Source organism: Centropristis striata, chromosome 5, assembly GCF_030273125.1.
Source record: "Centropristis striata isolate RG_2023a ecotype Rhode Island chromosome 5, C.striata_1.0, whole genome shotgun sequence".
Taxonomy (NCBI): domain Eukaryota; kingdom Metazoa; phylum Chordata; class Actinopteri; order Perciformes; family Serranidae; genus Centropristis; species Centropristis striata.
Genome location: NC_081521.1, coordinates 31,033,265 through 31,060,172, shown reverse-complemented (window position 1 = coordinate 31,060,172; position 26,908 = coordinate 31,033,265). Strand labels below are relative to the sequence as shown.

General features: G+C 38.8%; 2 protein-coding genes across 4 annotated transcripts in view; both read left to right on the top strand.

Annotated features, from left to right (window-relative positions):
* Positions 1-10,134, top strand: part of acap3a (ArfGAP with coiled-coil, ankyrin repeat and PH domains 3a) — an 85,295-nt gene extending 75,161 nt beyond the window's left edge. Inside the window, exons 21-25 of one of the 2 annotated variants that reach the window (XM_059332674.1) lie at positions 26-252; positions 1,237-1,346; positions 2,850-2,960; positions 3,057-3,118; positions 9,184-10,134. In XM_059332674.1, the coding sequence (XP_059188657.1) occupies positions 26-252; positions 1,237-1,346; positions 2,850-2,960; positions 3,057-3,118; positions 9,184-9,290 (617 nt within the window). In that variant the 3' untranslated portion in view covers positions 9,291-10,134. Of the gene's footprint in view, positions 1-25; positions 253-1,236; positions 1,347-2,849; positions 2,961-3,056; positions 3,119-9,180 lie in introns of both variants that reach the window. The other variant, XM_059332673.1, reaches the window with a different exon arrangement.
* A 1,354-nt stretch (positions 10,135-11,488) lies between these two features.
* hipk1a (homeodomain interacting protein kinase 1a) lies at positions 11,489-26,267 on the top strand. 2 transcript variants are annotated; one of them, XM_059333167.1, is made up of 16 exons: positions 11,489-11,834; positions 13,220-13,953; positions 14,747-15,120; positions 15,217-15,340; positions 16,365-16,484; positions 16,813-16,899; positions 17,091-17,272; positions 17,369-17,519; positions 18,180-18,384; positions 18,531-18,649; positions 20,699-20,847; positions 20,970-21,122; positions 21,729-21,890; positions 21,968-22,161; positions 22,360-22,490; positions 24,128-26,267. In XM_059333167.1, the coding sequence occupies exons 1-16, from the start codon at positions 11,795-11,797 to the stop codon at positions 24,548-24,550; spliced, it is 3,348 nt and encodes a 1,115-aa protein (XP_059189150.1). In that variant the 5' UTR covers positions 11,489-11,794; the 3' UTR covers positions 24,551-26,267. The 2 variants fall into 2 exon arrangements, with proteins under 2 accessions (XP_059189150.1, XP_059189149.1); XM_059333166.1 differs by having other exon boundaries at positions 20,696-20,847.
* The last annotated feature ends 641 nt before the right edge of the window (positions 26,268-26,908 follow it).

Here is a 26,908-nt window from a genome sequence, read left to right as displayed (position 1 = left end):
TAAGTCTCCTTCCCTCTGTCCTCAGAGTGTGAGGTGTCGGAGGACTCGAGCGGTGAAGCTGAGCTGGAGGCCGAGCCTGAGATATCAGACCCGGAGGATATAAGGGACCTTCATCCCGGATCGCTGCTCTGCAAGGCCTCGAAAGCCCGCAACCTGCCCGTCATGGCTGAAGCGCTGGCACACGGGGCAGATGTCAATTTGGTCAACGATGAGGACGAAGGAAAAACGCCCCTCATACAGGCCGTGATCGGGGTGAGTCAGAAAGTCGACTCAAAATGAGTCACGATATGTGCAATTCAGTCAATGTTTCAGTAACAAAACAATAAGACTGAAGACATGAAAGTCAGTTATAAACATTTTAAATCTGTGGAAAGAGTTGTTTAACTGGTTGATAAAGTCTGGAGGAGTTTAATTTTTTAATTTTTTTACTTTATTGAAAGCTGCAATACAAACAAGTAATCCAAGTAACATATTACCAGCATAGTTACATATGATAGTATAATAAGGGTCAAAGGGGGAAAAAAGAGAAAAGGAAACAGAAAAGCAAAAAATAAAACTTTGGTGTGACAGACTTTGTAATCTTACATATAAAATGGAAGTTCAAGTTATAACCATTGTGACAGGTTATTGGGTGAAAATATCTGCATGGATATTCATTATAGATATACATTTCTTCTTAGTAATTAATTTAACTTAAAATAATAATCAACTTCAATCAAAAACAGCTTAAATGATGGTGATGAATCTTGAAATTTACATTTATGGATGTGAAATTTCCCTAATGAAATATAGAGGTTGACAATAATACATAGTTTATTTTCTTTGTATTCAAAATAAGTAATAATGTTTTTTCCCTCAATGTAAATTTTATGTCTTGTTTTACACAGTATATAGTTCTCAAGGTCTTTTTTACAAAATGTACTCCTAAATGGGCTGGAGGAGTTTTGTTTAGTATGTCACAATAACCCTGATGATGTCATAGTGATGTCATCTGGGTTATCACAGCTGGGGCTTAGAGACTTCACTGTTTGATTGAAAGCCTGTAATACAAACTGGTAGTGAGCGTGGAGTTGTAAATTTGTAAGAGAGGGTGTTGTGTGCTACCAGAAACGGCTGTGGTGACACGAAAGTAATATCAGCAGCTGGAATGAATGTGCAAATATCTATGTTTTTTGTTTACAACAGCACTAGTTAATGGTCCGCCTCTTTCAAACTGGTGTTGTTACTCTATTTCAGGGTTCACTGATCGCCTGCGAGTTCCTGCTCCAGAACGCTGCAGACGTCAACCAAAGGGACGCGAGAGGGAGGGGCCCCCTGCATCATGCCACATATCTGGGACACACGGGGTGAGTCATGAGGCAGAAAGTAGCTGTTGACTGCAGGCTGCATTTGTAGCGTTGGTAACCACGTCTCGCATAGTTTACATTTGAATGAATCGTGCTTTGTAGAGGGCTCAGTCTGCTTCATGCTAGAAACAATCATCAGGCATTCACCACTGCTCCTCTACTTGTACTTAGCATTTTTTTTCTATGGTATGGAACTCAGCAATGTGAAATTCTTCTTTTTTTTTTTACTCTTTTGTAAAAAAAAAAAAATGTGAATGAAACCCACAAACAGATAAGAGCAGGCAGCCTTCTTGCAATTTAATGGACTCTTAAAAACATTTACATAACACGGAACTCCGTCTTATATATGACATGTATAAGATATGATATGTGCCATTTTTAACCTGATATGTTTGTAATTGACGATACAGTACAGTAGTGTATTTATAAGCCTGATAAGTTAATCTTATCTTGCATAATTTTAACAATTATTTTCATACAGTCATTCTAGTTGGCATTCATGTGAGTAAGTCTGAGAGGACAGGAGAGTTTGTGTGAGCAGCCATTATCAATGTGACGATTTGGTTTCACTGTGTTACTGGTGACTTATATTCCTTTATTAATGTCAATTCCAGGCTTAGTAATGAGGTAGTATTTTTCACTGGGTTTTCCTTGCTTATATGGTCCTCAAAACACAATACGGTAAGAATATACAAGGTGAAATATTGAGGATGCAGGTTTATTACTCCGTCTATGGACCATTGTAGCTTCACCATGACAGACCAACATCAGATACATCCACCGTGGTTTCAAATTCTCCTTCACGTTTTTCATCAAAATTGAAGAAAAGTAGTCAGGAAAAGTACATCATTTTTTGACAATTTGACCAAAGCCCACTTTGCAGTTGTAATTTCAACTTGGAGCACTCAAACATCACAGAAAAAAGTGTGAGAGATTAAGGATAAGAGGTAACACTTTACAATAACCATCTAAGTAATGTTTATAGATGGTTTGTAAACCAATTATTAACCATTTACAAAGCGCTACACATATTTAATCTTTAAATGTTTTCAACCAATTTCTTAAAGGCATATGAATCATTTCAAAATCATTAACATACTTAATATCGTGTTAAAAATGTTATAATCAGTGCAACCAAAACTATTAATAAACTATTAATTCAAATTGTATTGTTTGTTAATGGTAAAGTAACTATAAGCTTACATTAATATACCATCTTTTTGTCATTTATAAATTTTTAGTTAGTTAAACATTAATAAATTATGTATTTATCATTCTCAATGGTCTAAATATGGTTTATAAATGATGATTAAACATAAATAAATCTGTTTACCATTTATAAATGATGGTTATTGTAAAGTGTTACCAGATAAGAATATGAGAGCTGCCTGTTTGAATAACAGCAATTTTATTATGTGTTTTATTCAGTGATTTGGGCATGTGTAGCACAGACCAACATTAATAGTGCTGTTTGTGATTGACCTCTGTCTCTCTGATTTTCAGGCAGGTGTGTTTATTCCTAAAACGTGGAGCTACACAGAACGACGAGGATGAGGACAGGCAGGACCCTTTGAGTATAGCTGTACAGCAAGCCAATGCAGATATAGTCACGCTGTATGTTCCCTTTTCCAAAACACTTTGTTGCATAAACTTGTTTTTTTTTAATTCTTCTTTGATTACTTTTTAACATCCCTTCCTTCTGCCCTTCAGGCTGCGTCTCGCCAGGATGAATGAGGAGATGCGGGAGTCGGAGGGACCCTTTGGACAGCCAGGTCAATACCCAATCAGCAGCCCCACTGAGCAGCAGTATAAGAAATGCATTCAGGAGTTTATCTGTCTCAACATAGCAGAGTGCTAGAATCAAGTCCAGTCAGGTTTAAACTACAGTGCAGGGGGTGCCAGTAGACATACGATCGACTGCGAGAGATACGAAGGGGGGTTTCAAGCTTCTTTCCTCCACTTGTTTTCTCAGCACCAGATTAACTTCTTCTCTACATCAGATATATAATTTGAGCGTTCCTCTCCCCAGCACATTCTGAAGCTGACTTTAGACCACAGCAGTCAGCTCCACACTCAGGATCACATAAGAACTCAGTATTAACCTCCTTTTAATGATGTCAGATTTGACCGACTGACGGTTGCCAAAATCACAATCACTGCCAGGGAAGACTTTGCCACTTAAAAAAAAAAAAGTATTATCCAGCAGCACTAATGTCAGGCAATCAATAGACCACAGATAGAGTCAACAGCAGTGCATTCGGGAACAGCTTTGCCTTTTTATTTGGTGGTTTTCGAGGGTACAGGGTGCTCTGAACCAAAGCAGCAGCTCATTTGTACAAACTGTTCTACGTTTAATTTCATGAGTTGTTATCGTAGTGCTGTGTGTGAGTGGCTGCTTCAGGCGTCTGATGTTCTCGAAGTAAATTCACTTTTCTCATAGACAACGTTACATGACCACTTCTACAGCTTGGATCGGCATCAAAATCAGTACAAAGCTGCATTAAAATGTACATAGTTCCTTGATAAAATGTTGAAGATACAAGCCTTGGTTCATAAAAACTTTCTTTGCTTTGATTCAGATTTTAAAATTTGAAAGCTTGTTTTAATTTCTTTTTTTGCTTTCGGATGATTTCAGCAACTATGATGCTGCATTTTGTTCCCAAAGACAAAGTATTTTGTATTCACTACAGCTCTGCACCAGCTGTGTGTAAGTTCAGTCTTAGTTATAATGTAAATTATTACCGAGTTGTAATTTATAAATTACTAAAAAACAGTTTACACCACAGAGATAAGTTACAACATAAGTCCAATTAATAACCAAATAGTTACACATATCCCTAGGGTAGGTGTAAATCTTAAAATGTAACAGAATTATACTCACTGATGGTAAAACAGCTTTTTTTCTGCCACTGCATCATTTTTCCATAAATTGCTGCCATTTTGCCACACAGTTATTTATTATATATATTTTAATATCGATCAAGCTGACTATGATGTGCCACAATGCCAATTGGCCAAATAAGGTTATAGCCCAAATAGATGCAGTGCACCCAATTTAAGTAGCTGATTTAGTTACGAACTACAAGCTGGTAGTTACTAAACCTCTTATGTTGACTTTACAACCAAACTTTAGGAGAGAACTTCCACATAGCTGGTGCATCCCAGTGCTGACTTGTGTCTCTATGGCTGTATTCTTGTGCATGGCAATGGCGGCTGAGGCTCATGGGTATTGTAGTATTTAGAGCGGTCTAAAGTGGTCATAGCACTAACCTATAGAGGTTATTGTGTAATAGTTTGAAATGCGAATACAGAGTGAGAAACATTTCTTCCGGAATCAGCGCCTTGTCCCATGAGGTAGCTCAAAATTGTCTGGTACATGGGGGTGCAGCACTTTTATGGTCCCTTAAATCTGATCTGACTGTTCTTTTTTAATAATGTGTGATAAAATGGTGTTGGAGCTCTTGTATTAACTTTGTGAGGGCAAACTGTGATAACTGTGACTGAGAGTAAATTAAACAGAAGAAGCATTATTTCTCTGAGAGGGATCAAGGAAAGCTTTTATGTTTAATTAAAAGCGAGATTATGCACTTTTTCTTACCTACAGTGATTTTGTTTTTGCTCTAATGTCGTCGTACCGTCTTTCCTTTTATTCTTTTTTTGGAATAAGTTGAAAAGCTTTTGTTTTTATTTATGACCAAGCGTCCAGAGCAATAGTGCAATGATTATTTCAGTACAGATAATCTGTATTTTTTGTATTACGTTTAACAACAATGCAGATGGTATTTTTTTAAGCTGGATATATTTTGTTAGATTTTATTTTGCTGAGCACTCACACACACATAGCTCCAGTATTATACTCTCATTATGAGAAAGAAAGCCAATACTCCGCTAGATTGATATTATATAATCTCTCGGAGTAATTCTGCAGTGGAAGATGGACATTTTTTTGATAATCACACTAAACTAACATGTATTACTGTATATACAGTATTTGTATGTTAAAATGTTTGTTTATGGTATTCTAATGTATCACTACTAGGCCTATATTAGATTTGTTATTTGTTTATTTATAGTGCATGGGTGGCTGTTGCCCAGGTCTTCCTAAGCCCTGTTGCTTTTGTTTACTTCTGTGCCCAGTGTATGTGAATATTTGACATTTAGTATTGTTAAATAATGTTGATATCCATATTATATACTGCCAAATCATGACAATAGTGCATGGAATTACATTCATGACAGAAATGGATGCCAACAAACTGAACACCCCTCTCCCACTGTCTTCCATTGGCTGGTTAGTGAAAAAAGCTTGATGACAATGAGAATTTCAGCCTGCCCAAAACTGTGTTTTATGGTCCCGTTTATGCTCTAAAATGATGTCAGGTCTGAGAACTGTTTGACTCTCTTGGTAGCTTAACAGTAAATGGCAGTAATCCAGAAACTGTTTGTTAAATCATCGAACAGCTTCGTATGAGACCCTGCGGTTTTCATGTTATGTGAGGCAAAATTAGCTTAAAGAAAAAGTATTTTCCCAAAGATGTCTTTGACAGATGCTATGGACTGTTGGGGTTTAGTTCAAACCAAAGACCACAGACAGTTTTCAGAGTGCCAGCAAGCGTTTGCTTTTGTTTTCTTTCGTTATAATTTTCTTTCTCATGGTAGACCATGAATCCAAAGGGACTGTATGAATCCCTCGAACAAATATTCCCATCCCATAAAGGTTCTTATGCAATAAAAACATTGTTCACTACTCCAGTATATAGATACGACCTGACAACAGGAGATATTTGTAGTCTGCTCAGCTCATAGAACCCTTTGGCTCAGGTGTTAGCCAGAAAGCTAACGTTATGCTAGCAAGATTCAAAGTCAATAACACACACAGAAACAGAGTTTGTCAGTATGTTTAAAAACAAGTATTTTTACCAGTCAATTCAGAGGGAAAGAGGGACTTTCTGCAGCTTGTGTGTTACAGTATCCTTGCTGTGGTGTTCAGAGGAGGAGGCATTTAAGGACGACACTTGAAATAATTGCATTAAATTGTAAACGGAGGCTTCGACTGCATTGCTGGTATCCATAGTCAGGATTTAGTGGACAGCAGCCAATCAGAATTGAGTATTCCCCCAGACCATAGTGTTAGCTGCATTAAATTGCATTTTCTGTATTGATTTTACATTTATTTATACCAATATGATACTTTTTAGGGCTTGTCTGAGGGGCCAGTGCTCAATCAAAGTCAAAGTCAACTCTATTGTCAATTTTCCATATGGACAAGACACACAGATTGAAATAACATTTCTCAAGTCACACAGTGTGTAAGGAAAAAAAGATAAATAAAAATAGGAGCAATAATAATATTCTCCCTATGCTAGCATGGTCAAGACAGCTCACTATTACATGAAAGTTGAACTCAAATAAAAACAGTGAGTGAGTCCACTGAATTGAAATGATGATGCCACAAAATTGAGTTTCAAACCTGCAGAGAGAAATACTATACATCCCCCCCTTTTTCTGATCCTACCTTTCCCCCTTATAATTTTCATACAGTCCCTAACTTGAGTTTGCCAAGTCACAGACAGGTCGGAGCCCTTTAGCAGTGAAATGCTTTTTGTTTTCTTTAAGGATGTGGCGGTGGCAGACAGAGCAGCTCACTCTCCCTTCTTGCTTGTCAATGATGGATTCAAAGCACTTTGAAAATCCAGCCTTTTCTTATTGTGTGCAGTACTTTTAGTGTGGTAGCTTACAAAAATGAACAGGAAGCAGATTTTAATAAATGATGTCATCACTGACCAAACAATGATTTGCATCAAGCCATTGAAGGATTATGTGTTGTACAGTACGATGTGTCTGTTGACTGTTGTGTATATAAACTAAAAACTATTAACACTTTATCTGCTTGCTTCTAACATGCAATTTTTAACTTTCTTGTATTTTTTTCTGTCTCTGACTGTTAATTGTACAATTTCTTTGAATATTGCAAGAGAACATGTGTCTCTTAATATGCCTGTGTATATTGACACAAACTACCTATGTTTGGTTTCAACTCCCTTTTTTTTGTTCAATAACTCCTTCCAGTGTCTTCTAAAATGAAAATAAATGGAAGATGTGACTAAAATCTAACCTCTCCTCTTTGATTCTTTGCTTCTTTGCTTTGACAGCCTTTCACTACATCTAACAGCATTAACAAACTTCTAACATCTGGTGCACTAATAATGGATCAAATATCTCTTGTTTTCACTGCATGGCATTTTACCATGTTTAATGTACAAGCTAGAATATGAATAATGTGTTTGAATATGCATGGGGAGATATTAACATTCTAGTTTCCTTTAAATTAAAAAAAATAATGACTTTATATATCGCCAAGGGGAAATTCAGTTAGTCTGTTAGCTCTTCTGTAAATTATTGAAGAATTAGTAGGAGCGAAGGATCTTTTAAATCCCTCCGTCCTGCAATGGAGAGAGAGGAGCCGTCCACTGCTGTTATAAACAGTATTAAAGATATTAGTGAATGGTTATAGGAGTCTAGAGCAGATATAAGAACAATTTCAGTGTTTATTAGCAAATTTGTCAACATTTTTCATTTTTTTCTGACATTTTATTGACAAACCAATTAACGGAGAAAACAATGAACACATAAATCCTTACTTGTAGACCTAAATTAGTAAGTACAGCTTTCAGATCAATGTAGTGGATTAATAAGTATAATTGTTTGTGTTTTATGTTGTGGAGTAAAAGTATGAAGTAGCATAAAATGGAAAGAACCTCACAACTCTAAGTGCAGGACTTGAGTAAATGTACTTGTCAGTGATAGAAAGTCACTAAAAATAGTTACTCAGATACTGTACTTAAGTACAATTTTGAAATACTTGCACTTCCCTTGAGTATTTCCATTATATGCATTATACTTTAAACGTATTTGATCATTTTAATTACTTGTTTCTTTGCAGATTTGGATTAATGTATTATTAAGTATAATTAAATGACAATCCTATAAAAAAAAGCAAACAAACAATAGTCAACAGTTTAAAAAAAGACAGATATAATTATAGTTGAAAAAGATATGTAAACAGTAAAAAATAAAATAAAAAGCTAGATGTAATGAATAAGTAAACTAGAAATAGGCAGTAAAAAAAAAAGCTAAGTCTAAAAAATAATATAGTATATATAATAAAATATGTATATAGTAAAACATAAAAAGCAAATAAACAGTAGTTTAAAAAAAGCTAAGAATAATAAAATAATAAATAAACTATAGTAATCTGTAAAAAAAAAAAGCAAATAAACAGTAGTAAAGCAAAAAGAAAATTTGATAAAATAATATAGCATTTATCATAAATATATCAGTGTACAACTACACTATAATGTGCATTAAGGTTTATTTCTCTACATCTAATAAGTAATAAATTTGTGTTTAAAATAAACAAGAAGTCATATGTATCTACTATCAGGCTTGTATTCAGTGATCTCTCCTTCTCGTTCTCACACTCACACATCACATAAACAGGGAAAGCGAGGAATGTTCATTCCCCCTTTTTTAATTAGCCAAGCCTGGGAGCTCTCATGGGACACAAAAGAGTTCAACTGCTTTTGTTATGCCTGTGGATTCAGCCGTTCCCATGGACACAAGAAAAGTAAAGGCTCAGAATTTGGAAAGTTGAAAGAGGGAAGCTTCATGGTGCCTCAGCCTGTTTTTGCTCTTCCATTCACATCAGGCTTTTTCTTACACACAGCTCCTTCTGCTTTTCCAGTCATTGCTTGTATTCATAACTTTTACATAAAAGATGTTTTGGCTGTTCAAAGTGGCATCAGTTTCATTATTATTCTCTTGTTTTCTTCAGCAGGAGACGCAACATACCTTGACATCTTCCGGGAATTTTCCCACATGGCATCCCACAACCCAGAGAAGCTGAAGCGAAGGAGTGTGCACTTCCGACACTCCTTCAGGTAGTCCACCAAAAAGTGTCTGGAGAGGAGCAAAAACATGTACTTGAAAAGTGCAACAGCCACTTTCCATATGTAGTCACAATTCAACATCACAAGCAAAGCTGTTAATCATAATCAGTCTTTTTTATTCAACATAGAAATTCCTTTTCACCTTTAAAGTGCATTAAAGTGAAAAAAAATCATGGCAATTTTAATGCTGTTGTTCATTACCATTCTTTTTTTTAATTTTAATTTTTTACAATAGCTGCATTATATCTGCAAGAGCATTGTGCTGTTCTGAGATCAAACCTTTATTTTAAAATGAGGATATGCTGGTCTTTTCCTCCTAAATGCTTTTATAAATAAATATAGCATTGCTTTTGTACAGTGTTAGATGAAACTTTTTGGATAAAATGCAAAGCACTTGTTTGGTTTGTTGTTATTATTTGTTTGCTGCATCCGTTTCATTATTTTGATTATTGAAGGAATACTTTACATAAGTGCATTTTTCTGTGTGTGTAATGCATGCATTTACTCCCATTATATTTCATACTTAAACTTGAATTCAGCTGCGTTGTATGGATTAACAGTGTCATATCATCAGTTATCATCTACAATCTTGAAGTCGCAGTGTTATTTCTCTTGATGAGCAGTTTGTTTTGTTATGAAATGTTTTTTTGTTTTTTTTTGCATCGACTATGCTGGTGTAGTCTTGGTAATATTTTTGTTTAAATGCAGTACCACTATGAAATGCAGTGCTAATGTTACTGTGTACATGCTGTAGAAGCAAAAATGCTAATATATCTGAATGATCAGGAATGCAGATGAAAGATGGACGAAAAATAAACATTGTTTGTGTTTACATAAAATGGAGTAAGAGTTCTCTGTTGAGTTTTGCCATATACAGTATACTTCACATCTCTATGAAGCTGAAACAACAGCGCCCCCTTGTGTTGAAATGTGAGACCCTGCTATCCTGTATGAGAAACACTATTACACTAGTGTCACTTGTGTTTTACAGTTAGATTATGAAAACAAGATACGATAAGATAGAACTTTATATATCCAGAGGGAAATTGCTGTGTAGCTTATGCAGAACAAAATAGCAACAAAAAGGTACTTAAAGTACTCATCATGCAATCTGCACCCCCACAAGTGTTATATTTACAATATACTGCATATTATTGAAAACCTATTGATAAATGAACATGCAAGCAACATTTAACTATATCAAAGATAAATAAATAAATAAAATAAGATAAGATGCTGTTATTGGCTGTTGTTATTATTATTAATATTGCACATAGGGCTTTCCTGAGATTATATGTATTGCACAGAAATTAAAGATTAATGAAAATAGATGTTGTAATATGAACAACAAATAAAATATATAATATGGAAAATATACAGAAGATATTTATATAAAGCACAATGTGCAGAAAATACGTACAATTAGAAAGTGTGTTATTTAGTATGATGACGAATGATGAAGTACAACAATAATATAATGTAACATATGAAGTAGGTCAGGGATGGGCAACTTAAATGCTGGAGGGGGCCACAACATTTAATGGACACTACCACAGGACCACATATAGGACCGTGCACTTAACCAGATATGATGAAACTGCAATTTAAATATGTTTACAGTGCAGTAACTTCATATTTCATGCTCAAATGCATGTATAACAGTATAAAATAGGAATACAAAAGGTTTGAAGCAAATAAAAAATAACCACTTACTGTGATTCCTTTTTTTTTTCCAGCGCAATAACAGCAGACCAACATTTATTGCAAGAAGTAATTTTGTGCATTTTTACACTGCACTTTTAAGATTTTATGCTCAAATGCATGTAGTTGTGCTGAGGGCCACTTCAAGTGAGGGTGCGGGCCATATGCGGCCCCGGGCCTCCAGTTGCCCATCCCAGAAGTAGGTGTTGGGTAGTTTTATCCATAATTATATGAAGAAGAATGAAGTGAAGTACCTCACAATTGTAATTAATTAAAGTACTTGTAGTGAATATACTTGGTAACTCTCGACAAATGCAGGTTCAGTCAGTTCAGTTGCACTGACACTGATACACACTTCTTGAGAGAGTTAAACATTGGTTCCGCGTTTAGGTAATCAGTAAAACACGGATGATCATAGACGATCTTTGGCTCTGTCACTGCGGCCGTTGACGTCCGCGGTCACGTCTCGCCGTTACGTCGTTTCGGTAAAAAGTACGGCGAGCAGACAGTCCGTGATGATGATGGAGCTCTGTCTGGTCGACGTCGCTCTTTATGATGCTATCTGACATTTCCACTGACAATATGTACATTTTTCTCGCTTGAAGCGCGATGTGACTGTGGATTCGAGTCAGATATGACTCGGATGCTCGTAGCTAGCTAGCTTAGCCGTTAGCTTAGCCTTCATCCATCCTGGCCATCACAGTCGGAGAGCTCCGGCAGGCGGCGAGCAGCTCCAGCTGATCAGCCGCAGCACCACACACTCAGCCCGGCGAGGAGGTGCTGATGATGAGGCCTTAAATGTCACATCGGCGACGGTGTGTTCGCTCATCAAATACAGGTATTGTCACCTACTGTGAATATGTAGTGATTATAGCCACTTCTTTTTTTTTCTTTTTTCTTTTTAAATCGCAGTGGCGTTCACGGTCAGTTTGAAGGAGCAGGGGCCAAAAAAACAAGACCCTGACCCCCTATGTGTGATCAAGGTGGTGCATAGCAGGTATACAAGAGGTAGCACACATATCAGTACAAGGTCACAGCTGTGTTTGTCTTTTGGATCAAGGGATAAGATAAGATACACATTATTGTTCCCAAGGGGGGGATTTGCTTGGGATGAGGGTCATTAGTGCAGAACTCAGACAATTAATATATAAGAGTACATCCAACGCGAATCAACCAGCACCATCTGGATCCAGCTGTAGAAGAGGATATCTTATTTCTCTGTGCCATAGAAGTCTACTGTTGACCAAAAGTACACTGTAAAAAAAATAACTGTTGTTAAAAACCGGCAGCTGTGGTTGCCAGAACTTTACCATAATAAATATGGTAGAAATGTTTTTAATATTACGGTAAAAAAGGTATTGGCGCTGTTGATTTCACGTTTAAGATTGCCATTTTATTCAAATTTTTACTATATAAATAAAACGTTTTTCCATCAAAAGAAACGCTGTTTTGCCACATAATTGACAAGAAAATATGCATAAATTAAAGATTTTACCATTAAATATTACAGTATATTTTTGTTAGATATATGGTGATAAAGTATTTTTTACAAAAGATAAATGCAAAAATTACAGTGGTGGCTCGTGTATATATATTACATTAAATACATACACACACACACACACACACACACACACACACACATATATATATATATATATATATATATATATATATAAACGTATTTGGTCCAAAAGGAATAATAATTAGGGATTCAATGATTTATTACTGTCATTATAAAAAACGAGATTTTACAGTGAAATGTTGTAGACCCCTCCATGCTCCACACACATAAAATGTATACACAGATATTCAAAATATAAGAATATAAGATATAAGAAATATAACAGTGGTGTAGTATAGAGGAAAATTAACCCATTAAAATATGATTACAAGCTGTTAACAAATATTCAGCTAATGTATTGAAGAACAGAATCAGTCAAAAAATATGCATCACAATTTCACACATCATCCAATCATTTGTTTTGTCAGTCAAGTCCAAAGCAGTTTGCTTCAGAAATTATGTTAATAATGATTTATTATCCAAATGATCTTGATTCATTTTCTGTTGATCAGCTACTTTTTTAATTGATTTCAAATCTTGTCTGCATCATCATCAGTTAATGACAAACTTTCATTAACATTCAAGTCCACCCATGTCACATCCTTTCTCTGGGGTTTGAGATGTCCTTTTGATGGTTGCTGCGGATCTTTAATCCACAGACATGGCGTCGCAGCTCCAGGTGTTCTCCTCTCCCTCCGTGTCCTCTAGTGCCTACTCTCGTTCAAAGAGGCTCAAAGTTGAGAATCCTGCCTGGGATGTGTCCAACCAGGTGGGAGATAATGGTTACTACCAGCAGAGCCCTACCCAGGGAACTGCACCCTCCACTTCTGGCTCCAACTTCAACGCAGCGTACAACTCCAACCAGGTGCACCCGCCGACAGCCGGCTCCCGGGAGCAGACGGTGGTGCGGGCGGCGGACAGCACAGGGAGCGTTCGCGGACCTCCCTCCTCTTCTTCCTCCTCGTCCTCCTCCAGCCGTCGTGTCAAGGATGCAGAGTCCTCCTCCCAGCCGTGCGACCTCTACCACAAGCAGTACAGCTTGAAACGTAAGAGCGAGGAGGTGGACAGCAGTGACAGCGTCCAGATTCTGGAGGAGCTCTCAGCCCCTGTGGTCTCAAACCGCACCGGTGGTGGAGGGGGGACCACCACAGCTCAGTCCATTGCACATTCTACTTCTACCACAAAGAGCAGCAACTCCCACAGCGAGGGCGACTACCAGCTGGTCCAGCATGAGATTCTGTGTTCGATGTCCAACAGCTACGAGGTGCTCGAGTTTCTGGGACGTGGCACATTTGGCCAGGTGGCAAAATGCTGGAAACGAGGCACAAATGAGATTGTTGCAATTAAGATCTTGAAGAACCATCCCTCCTATGCTCGGCAAGGTCAAATTGAAGTGAGTATGTTTCGAATTGAATAAAAAATCCAGGGTGGATAGACAGGAGGCTGTTCTTGCCGATAAACATTCATAAACGCCTGATAAATCTCAAGTTTTGGCATTTCTTTACATTAACGCCTTTAAATTTACCTAACATCCACAGTTACACCGCACACAGGAACTGCTAATCACTAATTCAGCATTAGCATTAATGGTGCAAATTTTTAAGATTTTTAAAATTTGACTAAGACATGTGGTGACTCTTCTAGAACCCGACAGTATATGTGTATATGGTCTCCGATATGTGCCGATATGAACTTCTTTTTTTTTGCACAATATACAATGCAGAAAATGTTGTTTGCCATGATTTTAGGTTAGGTATTAACTTTTTTAAGCAACTGACTGAAACTGGATTGTTTATTTGGCTATTTATTTTACTCCTATTCTTTATTTTCTCAGTTATCATTTATACAATTGGCTGACAATGTAGTACATTGTTTGTATAATGTACAACAATGTTAAATATCATTTAATAAAGTTTTATGTTTGAGGAAAGAAAAGAGAAATCAGTGAACAATCCACATAAAAAATAGTTTATTTTCATTCCAGCTCAAAACATTACTATATTGGCCACCATATCAGTTATCGATGAATTCCGTCTGGCTCTAGACTCTTCTCAAAGCCTGTAAATAAAGAGAACGTAATCCCAGTACAAACGTTTTAGAGGGCTAAAATACAAAACCTGGTTAGCTGGTGTTTTCTCCATTATTATCTATTAATAAACACCATTCTATCTTCTTTCTCCCTGCAGGTGAGCATCCTCAGCAGGCTGAGCACAGAGAACGCAGATGAGTTCAACTTTGTCCGCTCATACGAGTGTTTCCAGCACAAGAACCACACGTGCCTTGTGTTTGAGATGCTGGAGCAGAACCTTTACGACTTCCTGAAGCACAGCAAGTTCAGCCCTCTGCTGCTCAAGTGCATACGGCCGATCCTGCAGCAGGTCGCCACGGCACTGATGAAGCTAAAGAGCCTGGGGCTGATCCACGCCGACCTGAAGCCTGAAAACATTATGTTAGTAGACCCTTTGAGGCAGCCATACAGAGTGAAAGTCATTGATTTCGGCTCGGCCAGCCACGTGTCCAAAGCGGTTTGCTCCACCTACCTGCAGTCACGATACTACAGGTGAGTACATGAGCCTGGACTGGACAGTAAGAGCTACGGATAACATGTAAATCACTGATGTGATCCTGTCATTTGTCTATTTCGATGTGCTTTCAGAGCTCCAGAGATCATTCTTGGCCTTCCTTTCTGTGAAGCCATCGACATGTGGTCGTTGGGGTGTGTCATCGCTGAGCTTTTCCTGGGGTGGCCCCTCTATCCGGGTGCCTCCGAGTATGATCAGGTCAGCTGCAGCACTCTCATAAACATACTTTAAAGTGACTTTTAATTTGATTCTTAATAGGAAACAATAATAAAAAATAATAAATAAATCATCTACACGTTATTTCAAACATTTACTGAGCATTCTTTTTAAAGACATGGCCTGACACTTTTCCCCCCCAAGAGTTAAATGGGGTGATTGATACCACTTGTTGCTTTTGAAGACTCAGCCAACAGCCAACACATGCTAACTTGGCTTAGCACAAAGACTGGAAACAGGGGGAAACGGCTAGCCTGGCTCCCTCCAAAGGGAAAAACAAATACGCCTGCCAGCTGAAATTCACTAATGAATGTGTTTTATCTTGTTTGTTTGAAGAGAAACTTTGCTGAATTAGCTTTGTCTTATTGCAGTGTGGGTAGTATATGCTGTGTTTGGCTTCCTTCCTTGCTGCGAGCACCTGAGGCTTGCCGCTGATCAGCCAGCAGAAGCCAGCCAGATAATGCAATACTATAAACTATAAACTAACAACATATAATGTATGTATGTGTATAATTCAGAGGTAAAAAGGTAAAAGTTACTTCTGGACCATTTTAACATTAGCTAGGCTTGCTTCTTGAACAAATTGATATGAGAGTTTCACACCTAACTTTCAGCAAGAAAGAATAAGCATATTTCCAAAAATGTCAAATTATTCCTTTAAAGGATTTTTGGCACTATTTATGTGGCTGTGAATGTGTGCAAAGTGTTGGCAGTTCAGTCATAATAATTCAATCAGGGTGTCAGACATGAGAGGAAAAGTGTTTGATTGAAATACTTGAATAGTTCAACAGCCTCAAAACATGTTTGAGACCACAAGAGAGTTAACACAATTAGCCACATTATTTGCAAGTCAATATGACATTGTTCAAAAACTGACACAACCAGCCCTCAGGTGATAATAACTCAAACTGTCTAAACTGCTTTTGAGTAGAAATATAGGCCTTGGCCACATTGTTTACATTTCCTCGCTCTAGCAACAGACTTTTTCTTTTTTTATCTCTCTCAGATTCGTTACATTTCCCAGACCCAGGGCCTTCCTGCCGAGTACCTGCTGAGTGCAGGAACCAAGACCAGCCGCTTTTTCAACAGAGGCCCCGACTCAAGCTACCCTCTCTGGAGACTCAAAGTGAGGATTTCTGAGACTGCTTTTAGCATCAAGCATATGTGCAGTTTGAAAATTCCTAGTACATTTCCATGTATTCTTTATTATAAAGCATTTCTTTTATCATTAAATGTAAACCCTAAGTTTGCACACAGCCCGCATTGTCAGCATTTTAATGAATTTATCCCTACAATTAATGGATTATTTCTTATGTCATATGACAAGGGAAATACAGCCTCATTAAATATCCCCTGTATTTCCAAGTTTCGACCTTGAATATTCCCACTGTTTTGCAGCCCTACAGTATATACAGTACATATACTAAGGTGTTGCTGTGGTTCTTTTCCTACAGACACCTGCAGAGCACGAGGCAGAGATGGGCATCAAGTCAAAGGAGGCAAGAAAATACATTTTCAACTGTCTGGATGATATGATGCAGGTGAGGACAGAGCTGTTTAATTTCAAATAAACGTCTACAGTTTATAGTAATATTGTAGCTAGAACTGGTTTTGGAACTGGTTATGTTAATCCCCCAACCCCAAGGTGTGTCAGAACAGTTTTATGAGAATTTTGATGTGGCTAGATGTACCAATATGCAGTTTGACAAACAGAAACTTCCTGTATCTGCAGGTGAACATGACAAACCTGGAGGGGACGGACATCTTGGCAGAGAAGGCTGACAGGCGGGAGTTTATAGACCTGCTGAAGAAGATGCTGACCCTGGACGCAGACAAACGGATCACGCCCATGAAGACGCTGAACCACCCTTTTGTTACCATGACACACCTGCTGCATTTCCCTCACAGCTCGCAGTAAGTGCAGTACGACTGCGTTTCAGCACTGCAGTTAGTTTTCACGATTTCATTATTTTTCCCATTTTGATGCTTTAAAAAAAATGTTTTTTACAGTGTGAAGTCCTGCTTCCAAAATATGGACATATGCAAACGCAGATGCAGCGCTTTTGAGAACGGAAAAAACATGTTTGCAAGCAACAATACTCCGAGTGCAGCCACCAACCTCACTGTCACCTTCAGTAGCCAACTAAACCAGCACAATCAGGTGAGAATGTTTCTTTTGATCCCGTTTCCCTTGTTGCAGGTTATATCAGCAGCTTTGTAAGTGATGGCCTCATTTTCTTTTACTGTGTGTATTAACCATGTGTACATTAATCTTATTTTTAAGCATTACATCTTGTTTAATGATTTAATTATCTTTCTGTGGTTGTTGGTATGAAAGTAATATAAATACAAATTATTTAATTTACTTTAAAAGTGTTATAGCCAAAATATGTTTTGTTATTGTGGTTATATTGATGAAATTATAGCACTGTTACATTGCTGCTAGACTATTCTGTAGATGCAGGTGAGTGCCTCCCTTTATAATCGGAGAGCAGAAACATTTTTGGCTGCAGTTAAAATTTTTGAAACAGAAACATGTTGTGAACTTTGGTAATGACCACATCTATCTTTACTAAATAAATTTGTCCTTTGGACCTTCCAACACTGGAGTTACTGGAAATGTTTTCTGAGCAGCCACGACTGGACACAGAAAATCTACAGATATACAGTATAGTACTAATAATATTTGTGTAGCTTCATCTTCATCTGCAACTGTCCAGAAATACTGGGTTTATAAAGCTTGAATGTCAAAGTTATAAATTAAGCTTTGACCTATTCAGTACAACCCTAGTGATTATAATGTTTTCTGCATGTCTTCCAGATGGCCTCGACAGGAGGCCAGTCCCTGTCCCTCAGCAGTAATGTCCCGTTGCTGAACTACCAGCCTGGCCTCTACCAGCAGGCCACCATTAACATCCCTGGGCTAACCCAGCAGGGTGTGCCCCTGCAAACCAGACCCACCCAGCTCTGCACCCAGACTGAGCCCTTCCAACAAACACTCATAGTTTGCCCCCCGACCATCCAGGGTGAGAGAGCAAGATGTTGGTGTCATGTGTCATGACCAACTGGAAAACAAACTTTTACTTTTGTGCAGCTAACATTCTTCATTTACTTTTTATTATTTATACATTTGATTTAACATGATATCCCCTGCCACCATCTTTCCTCACAGGTCTTCAAACATCCAATAAGCCTTCTGGTTATCCAGTGAGGATGGACAACTCTGTACCCTTAGTTCCCCAGAACCAGTCGTCCCAGTCTCTTCACATCCAACCTGGCATGCTGGCACAGGTAGGACCCGCTGCATGACCACTATGCAAAATAACACATTTTTACTTAATGTAGGAAACTGCATGGAATTGACATAACATCTCTGTAAAGGGAAGACTCGTAGGTATCCATAGAACCCATTTTCATTGAGATATCTTGAGGTCAGAGGTCACAGGACCCCTTTAAAATTGCCCATGCCAGTTTTTCCCTCACCAACATTTAGGTTTATGTTGGAGCATTATTTTGGCCCCTTTCTGACAATATATCTTGAGCACAGACTTAAAACTGTCTGTGATTTGTTCCCCTCAGACGTCGATCACCTGGGAGCCAGATGTGCTTTGGTTTGTGTACATGTGGTTGATCACGTATGTTTGTTTGTTCTCCTCCACTCTTTTTACAGAAGAATTATTTTTCTGGTGCGTAACTAACAACTCTTGATTCAAAGCAAAGGCTCCCTCTTCTTAAGGATTCAGTAAGATATGGAGCAGGTCTGTTTCGAAATGTGTCTTAACGCCTCCCCTCACACCTCCTCCCAGGCGTCCCTTGACCCCCTGCTAGTCGGCAGCCTGTACGCCTCAGTGGCGGGAATACCTTCTTTAGGCTCGGTCCAGCTGCCGCTTGGCTGCAGGGGTGAGAGCCTTGGTGGCTTACTGGATCAGAATGCCTCCATGCTGGTAAAACACTATCACAACAACTGGTTGAAATCTCTTCTTCTCTTTCTTTCTTTCTTTCTTTCTTTCTTTTATTTTTATTTTTCTTTCTTTCTTTCTTTCTTTCTTTCTTTCTTTCTTTCTTTCTTTCTTCTATCCTCCTAGCTCATGTATGTCAGCAGTATGCAGCAGAAGGTGGGATGCATGGGCAGCTCAGCAGTCTGGTTTGTGCTTTTGCTTGTAGCTTTAGGGGCCAGATGCATAAAACTAAATTGTGTACGCACAAAGACAGAATCTGAAAATGTCTTCTTTTTGGCAGGTATCTTCTTTTTTAACTCTTTACAGAAAGCAAATAAGTTTATTTATCAAACTGTCCGACATGCCTTCAACAGCTTTCTTGCAAAATGCTTGTTGCATCTAGAAAAAACATATTTTTATAATAATCAAAAACCGCCACAGAAGTTTTTAGATAGAAATGCAAATAAAGTTGTATGATTTAATAAAGTTAAACGATGATGTGTAGAACTTTTGCACTTTTTGTTTAAAAAAAAGTCAAGAGACACCTTCTTTTCTTCCTCTCTTTGCCTCGGACTAACACATTGCTTTTACTTTCAGGTTGGCGGTCTTGTTTCGGGACCTCCTTTGTTTTTCAGGATTGTATGGCTCTTGCATGATTGGCATCAGAACCTCAATGAAATCTTGTGATGGGGGGTTACTGTCTTTCTTTAAGCTTGGTTTTCTGCTTCTTAAATAAGCAGTCTGTAGGATTTAAGGAGATCTTTTGGCAGATATTAAATATAATAATATTAATTTCCTTAGTGTATAATCACCTTAAACCATCAATTTTTTCATTAGCTTTGAATGAGCCCTTCATATCTACATAGGGATCTGGTCGGCCCTCCTCAATGGAGCTGCCATGTTTCTACAGAAGACCATAATGGCCAACAAAACAGACATTGGTTCTAGAGAGGGCCTTTCATGATTGAAAAGGAATGGGCGAGGAAAGGGGTATGCAGTAGATGTGCAGTTTACAACCTGACTGCTAGATGTCGCTAATCCTACACACTGGTCCTTTAAGTCTCTTTTAGCACATTTCCGTCTGAGCAGTAACAATGCAGCTCTCTCTGCACAGGAATGAGTCTGATCATCTTGGGTTTTGCTCAGCTGTCAGTGTGTCTGGATCTGCTGGATGTTTTAACAGGGACAGAGATGGGAACATTTGTGTTTGTCTAAACACTGCATGTGATCATGCTTTTTATTTCAGTTCTGTTCTCAAAGAAAATAACTCCAACTTCTTTCCTCCTTTGGTCGACACACTGTACTTTGTTCTTTTCTGAATGTAACACTGGTGAATATTAAGGTTTTTAAAAAGTGCAATATTTAAAAATTAAATGTGTTTATGTATGTGTGTGTATAGCAGGGCTGGCCAGCAGGCACACAGCAGATCCTCATCCCTTCCACATGGCAACAGATGCCAGGCATGGCCATCCACAACCCTGGGCAGGCCGTGGTGCCTGACTCACCCATGGGAGCCCCACTCTCCGACAGTCAACAAGCCTCTGGCTGGAGGTGAGTTTAGGAGTCTTCATGATTTGTTTAAACCCCAGCTTCAGGTTATATTTAAATGTAATGGAAGAAATGTGTCAGTCATTCAGATGTGATGCAGTTTTAAATGAGTTAAATTTTTACAGGGGTCGTCATGGGAGCCAATATGATGGCGCCAACCAGCAGGATTCTGGTGCTGGCCGTCACGCTGCCTCCCAGGGCCACAACTCAGGGGCCGCTCACTCTAGATCCCAACAGGGCAAGAGGTCAAAGGCTCGACATGCAGAGAGCAGAGCCAGGTATCCTGTCAGACTGTCATACATTCACATTATCTGCATGTTTTTTGGGGGCAGGTCGTCCATAAATTGTAGTGTTGGTGGTTTGGCTTCTCCTGTCTAAAGAGGACTGCAGTGTTTTTCATTAAACCTTAAATCTTCAGCCAGAAAATAGTATTATTCAGCATCTAGATGGACTCACAGCACAGTCAAATGAATGAGCTGTGTGAAAGAGCGCCGAGCACAACCAAGGGCAGTTGTTATACATTTGTGACAATGAAGTCATAGCTACACATTATCTGGGATTGCTAGACGAGCAGCATCTCATTCTGTCCAAGGACAGAGATAAACAGTAAGCTGTTTGCAGAGACATGAAGTCGCCAGAGATAAAATATTTTCTTCACATATTCTGCATAGTCATTGCATCAGAATACAGACATTACATTGTCAGTGAGGGGTCTGTAACAAAAGAATGGTCACAAGGATGGAAATTCTTCATTACACTGTTGCCAAATCCTGATCTATCTTATCCCATAAAGACATATCAGTCAGTGAGGCAGATGCCTAAAATATCACAATAGATTTTCTATTTGCAGTAAGACAATGATGGAGCATCTTCTTCCCCTCCAGGCCTGTGTCTTCTGCCACCACTGTGGTCCACAACACGTCTGCTTTGGCTGGTGACCAGTCCCAGCCCATCGTCATCTCAGACACACCGAGTCCTGCTGTCAGCATCATCACAATCCACAGCGACTCAGAGGACGAGGATGACAGGAAGTTTCCTGCTGCCTGGTGAGCTCATTTCCTAAAATAGGGTTATGCATTTTGCTTAACCGGATATTTTACGCGTCTCATCTTCTCTCCTGCAGCTCTGGAACAAGCCAGAGGACCAACGTGATCAGCTGTGTGACGGTGCATGACTCCCATGACTCGGACTCCTCCACCAGCAGTCCCCTGAGCCCCAAAACCACCTCACAGCCCACCAAGTCTCTGGCCATCATCATGCCGTCCGTGAAGAGCCAGCCGGGGGAGAGCACAACACACAAAACTCCAGCTGCTCCAGGTCCCCGAGGAGAGAGACCCTCTAGTCTTCACATAGATTCATTCTATTTTAAATATTTAGATGTGGATTAATTTTAGGTGCTCTATAATCAGCTCAGCTCTAAAATTGACAGGTTAAATGTATCCATTTTACTTTAAGCAGCCCTAATCTATTCTCTTCTTTGCACTAACAGTTTCTGTCTGTTTTTTTAATGGGTAGAACAAGCTACAAGTGGCTCTGGAAAATCCAAGAAAGGTTCAACTCAGCAGTCCAGTCGGGCAGGAGATTCCACCACCGAGCGCCATCAACGGGCCACATCCAGCAGATCTCAGCCTCTGAACCTGAGTCAGGTAACAGCTTTCAAATGTAGCTGAGGTCTACTCAAAAAGGTGAACCCATAAAGAGACACTTGTTCCAAGGTTGCTTCCTCAGTAATTATTAAGACTGCAAGTGTGTTGAGGTTAATCTGAGTACACTCAAATCACAAGTGGTCAGCCTTAAATACAAGTGTAAACATGGTCCAAGCAGATTGTGATCGGATCACCCAAACCACTTAGCGAGGTGATCTAGGACCCATTTGACCACATACATTGTGTAGTCTAAACACTGATGTGTTCTGATGCATCCCTTACAAGGACGTAACAGGAAAATCAGTCATCAATGCAGGCCGCGTGGTGGTCTTTCTGATGACAGGGCGCCAACGGTCGTAAAAATGGAGAGGAGCACTGATGTATGTGGTTGGGGTGCAAGTGAAGCCAGATGTCTAATCTCAATGTGAGCAGACGATACAGTCCAAAGAAAACTTGATGACTCGCATTGTTACCGGTAGGCCTGTCACGATAGTCTATATATCAACTTATTGTTCGATATATAAAAATGGAAGCGATAGTTGTGGAGTTGGTAGTTTGTGGACTCGATAATTGATGTTTACATAAGCCATCAACATTTTTCGCCAGTGAGCCCAAGATTTTATCTGTTTTGATAGTAGTTTATTTATTTATGTTTTATTTATCTAGGATGATTTAATATTTATTTCCGCATTTCAATTCCAGTGTTTAATATTCTTGAGATTTAAAAAATCATTGCTGTGGAAAAGGAAGTACTCCACAATACTATTGTTCATCGTGATAGTTAAAATATATCGTCCTAAAAAATGTGTTATTGTGACAGGCCTAGTTACCGGGCCGTTTACGCTAGCATATAGCATCTATTTCACCATCAAGCGAGAGTGGCGTAGGTGGTAACGAAATCTGAACACAAGTGGCCGGATCATAGTGAGTGTCTCATCTGTCACTCACTATGATCCAATCGCCCAAGACGCATTTTAAAACCAGGTGTAAACAGGGTCTATGTGTCCCTGCTAAGTGTTTCCATTCATTCATTCATTATCCTTAACCGCTTATCCACACTCGGGTCGCTGGGGGCTGGAGCTGATTCTAGCTGGGTGAGAGGTGGGGTACACCCTGGACAGGTCGCCTGAGACATAGAGACAGACAATCGCGCTCTTATTCACACCTACAGCCAATTTAGAGTCACCAATTAAACTTAAGAGCATGTTTTTGGACTGTGGGAGGAAGCCGGACTACTCAGAGACACGATGACAACATGCAAACTCCACACAGAAGAGCCGCAGGCCGGAGTCGAACCGGTGACCCTCTTGCTATGAGGCCCCAAGTGTATCCATACAAACTCTAAAAACATATATTTTGCACATAAAGTAGCATGAACATGCACTTGGAGCAAAGGTCAACGGAGCTTGTCAACATCCTGCAAAAACTAGGCACATCCGGTTTTTAGGGAGTCCCACTTATGCATTACATTACATTACATGTCATTTAGCAGACGCTTTTGTCCAAAGCGACTTACAATAAGTGCATTCAACCTGAAAGTACTAGCCTTAGACCACAGGAATCAAGTAAGTACATAACTTTAAGAGCCAACTGTCATTGCTACAGGAGTGCTATATGTCCCCCCCTCTTTGTTTCAGGTACAGCAGTCTGTGATGTCATCATCCCTTGACCCAACAGGAAGCAGTGGCTCGCTCAGACGGCAGCCCACATACCCCCCTCCCGTCTCGTCCCACTCATCCTACCGCCTTCACGAGAACACCCTCTTCAGCTCAACCCCAAATCTGTACGCCTACCCGGCGTCCGCCGCCCTGGCCTCTGTGTCCCAAGCTGTGGACCAGATGCAAGGTGGCTCGTCCCGCCACAGCAGGGCGAGCGGAGCTTACTCTTCCCTGGCGCTGCTCCAGAAGAACAGCAGCTTGGCCCTGGGAGGGTCGGCTCCGGGACAGTACGGCAGCCACCACCAACAGCAGCAGCAGCAGACGCAGCAGCTGGGAGGGCAGCCTTTCCACCACGCCGGTGCTTCTTACCAGCGAAAACTCAACCAGTATCCCTACCTGTGAAGACTGGCGACCAAACCGAGACCGAGACTAGATACGAGCACAAGCTCATCACGGCCAGGCTGTGATTAGACTTTTAACTTTCCTTTAGCTGTCCAGTCCTTATTTTTTACAATTTTATCTGATTATTGTGGAAAAAATAATCATGTAATGTTTTTATGTTTTATTGACAGTCAGATTCTTTTTTTTAATCTTTACCAACTTTGGAGTTTAATTGTGTCGCATACAGCAGGTTAACAGCGGCAAACAGTGCAGTCTGAAAGTATCTGAACAGTGACATGTTAATTGTGTTGGCTCAGCCCACTCTATTACAATCGATTTCAAAATGACACAATATGTTTGAGGTTAAGTTTTTCAACCAGGACTTTCAACAAGACTTTTCCTTGAGCAAGACTTAGTGAGACCAGATCAAGTGAAAGATAAAGGAAAATGTTTTATTTCTCTGTCGGTTCCTTTCTTTAAAGTTGCCAGACACTTTTACTAACAAATTGATGCTTTGCATTACAGCCGGCTTCATGGCTGTCTCCTGCAGAACTCTCGCTCAGTATTGGACCAATTCAAAAATTGCTGTCCCTTTTAGGGAAAAACACAAAACTGGTGGAAAATAGTGTTTAAAAATTACTGACATTAAACTGACATTTCCTTTTAATTTAAGGATTTTTACATCCACATCATATGAAACAAATCCCCGAATTCAACCGACAAAACAAAGCTGAAAATTCTACTACTAACAGACTGCAATGTTAAGCTGACGTGTTAAGCCCCATTTTTTTTTAATTATATTTGAGAAATGAGTGTTGAGGAGAAACTGAAACTTGACTAATTGTTGCTGCTCTGTATTACTATTATCATTATTGTTATTATTATGATCATGGTCATCAGAATCATCAAATAATTGTTAAAATGTTGCATTTAAATTTACAAAACCGCCTTACTTATTTACAGTTTTGTTGTTATTTTAATATGTCAGCACATCTTGATAAGTTAGATTTTATATGTTTCATTTATGAATGTACTGTGTGTGCCTGCGTGTGTGTTTTATCTATATTCTAAAAAAGAGGAAACGTAAGCTATGTACTGTATAATGATGTGTCAATGTGTTCTTCTGTTCTGTGCTGGCAATTGACTTGATTATATTTATATGTTTAGTAAGTTGAATGACACAGTTCAGTGTATATTAGGGTGGCATTTAGAGGGGATTGGTGTGTTTTTTTACAGTTTTGAAGTTATTCTTAAGGTTGCATGTGTCTGACACGGAGTAGCATTCAGGAGGTTCATACAAACTGCAGCTGCACTGACTTTAAGTGTCGCTCTCAGACAGATTCTTAATGTTCGTTTTAATTTGTACGACAAACATATTAATGATATTGGGAAAATGTAAAAGCTCTTGTCTTGTGAAGTGATGTCTGTGAAGTAAAAGCGTGCACATAAAAATCTGATTGGGTATCACACTGTCATTTCAAAGTCAAAGCCATTTTAGATTGCAACTGTAAAATTCACAGTAATGCATTTTGAATTGTGAATAATCAAATCTGACAAAAGATGATTTTTAAAAGAGTATTAATTGATGTTTAGTATGTAACCGCTTCTAAACAAATCATTGGTTTGGTGAAATGGTGGTTGTTCTTACAATCCTGCTGTGTTGTGAAGTGCTACATTACATTGAACACACAATGAACCTTAACCCGTATATACGCAATAAAATCTTCTCAAAACAGAATCTGGGACTCATTGATGACAACGGAATCTTTTAAAATTACACAAACTTATAGACAGTACATCTAAATGAAAGGTTAAAGGCTTTAACTCAATTTAAAGGAATTATTTTTGCTCAACTTTTTTATTTTTAGATTGTGTATTATTAAGGATTTACAGGATCTTTTAATTTGTTTTTTATTTTATTGTACTTTTTTTATTTTTTTATTCTCTGATTGTGGGAAAAATAACCATTGAATGTATTTATATTTTATTCCAACTTTGAAGTTTAATTGTGTCGAATACAGCAGGTTAACAGTGACAGTGACAATATTATTAAGGATTTTTTTTTTTTAAACTTAAAAAAAAAGTTGAAAAATCAACTGTTCAAGACAATTATTTCCAAACATGATTTTTTGTTTTAAAGGAGAGTGATCCTGTAGTTAGACGTCACATTAATGTGTGTAGCTGAAAGGGGTAAAGAAAAAGGACGGAATTGCCCTTTTTAACTTCAACAGAAACGTGTTGGGGAGATTAACGAGACACACCTGTGAGCTGAGGGAGCTAACAGAGGAAGGAAGCAAACAGGAGAACAGGAAGAGGAGTGAGAGCTTAAAGTGAAATCCAGCTTCTGGCCATCTTTGTTAAAAAAGGATTTCCCAGATG

Excerpts from the sequence above, each read along its gene's own strand:
- hipk1a (XM_059333166.1), top strand. The coding sequence starts at position 11,795 with ATGTCACATCGGCGACGGTGTGTTCGCTCATCAAATACAG. Across the intron at positions 17,273-17,368 it reads CATTTCCCTCACAGCTCGCA|TGTGAAGTCCTGCTTCCAAA; the intron begins GTAAGTGCAGTA and ends TGTTTTTTACAG. Across the intron at positions 21,123-21,728 it reads CATGCAGAGAGCAGAGCCAG|GCCTGTGTCTTCTGCCACCA; the intron begins GTATCCTGTCAG and ends CTTCCCCTCCAG.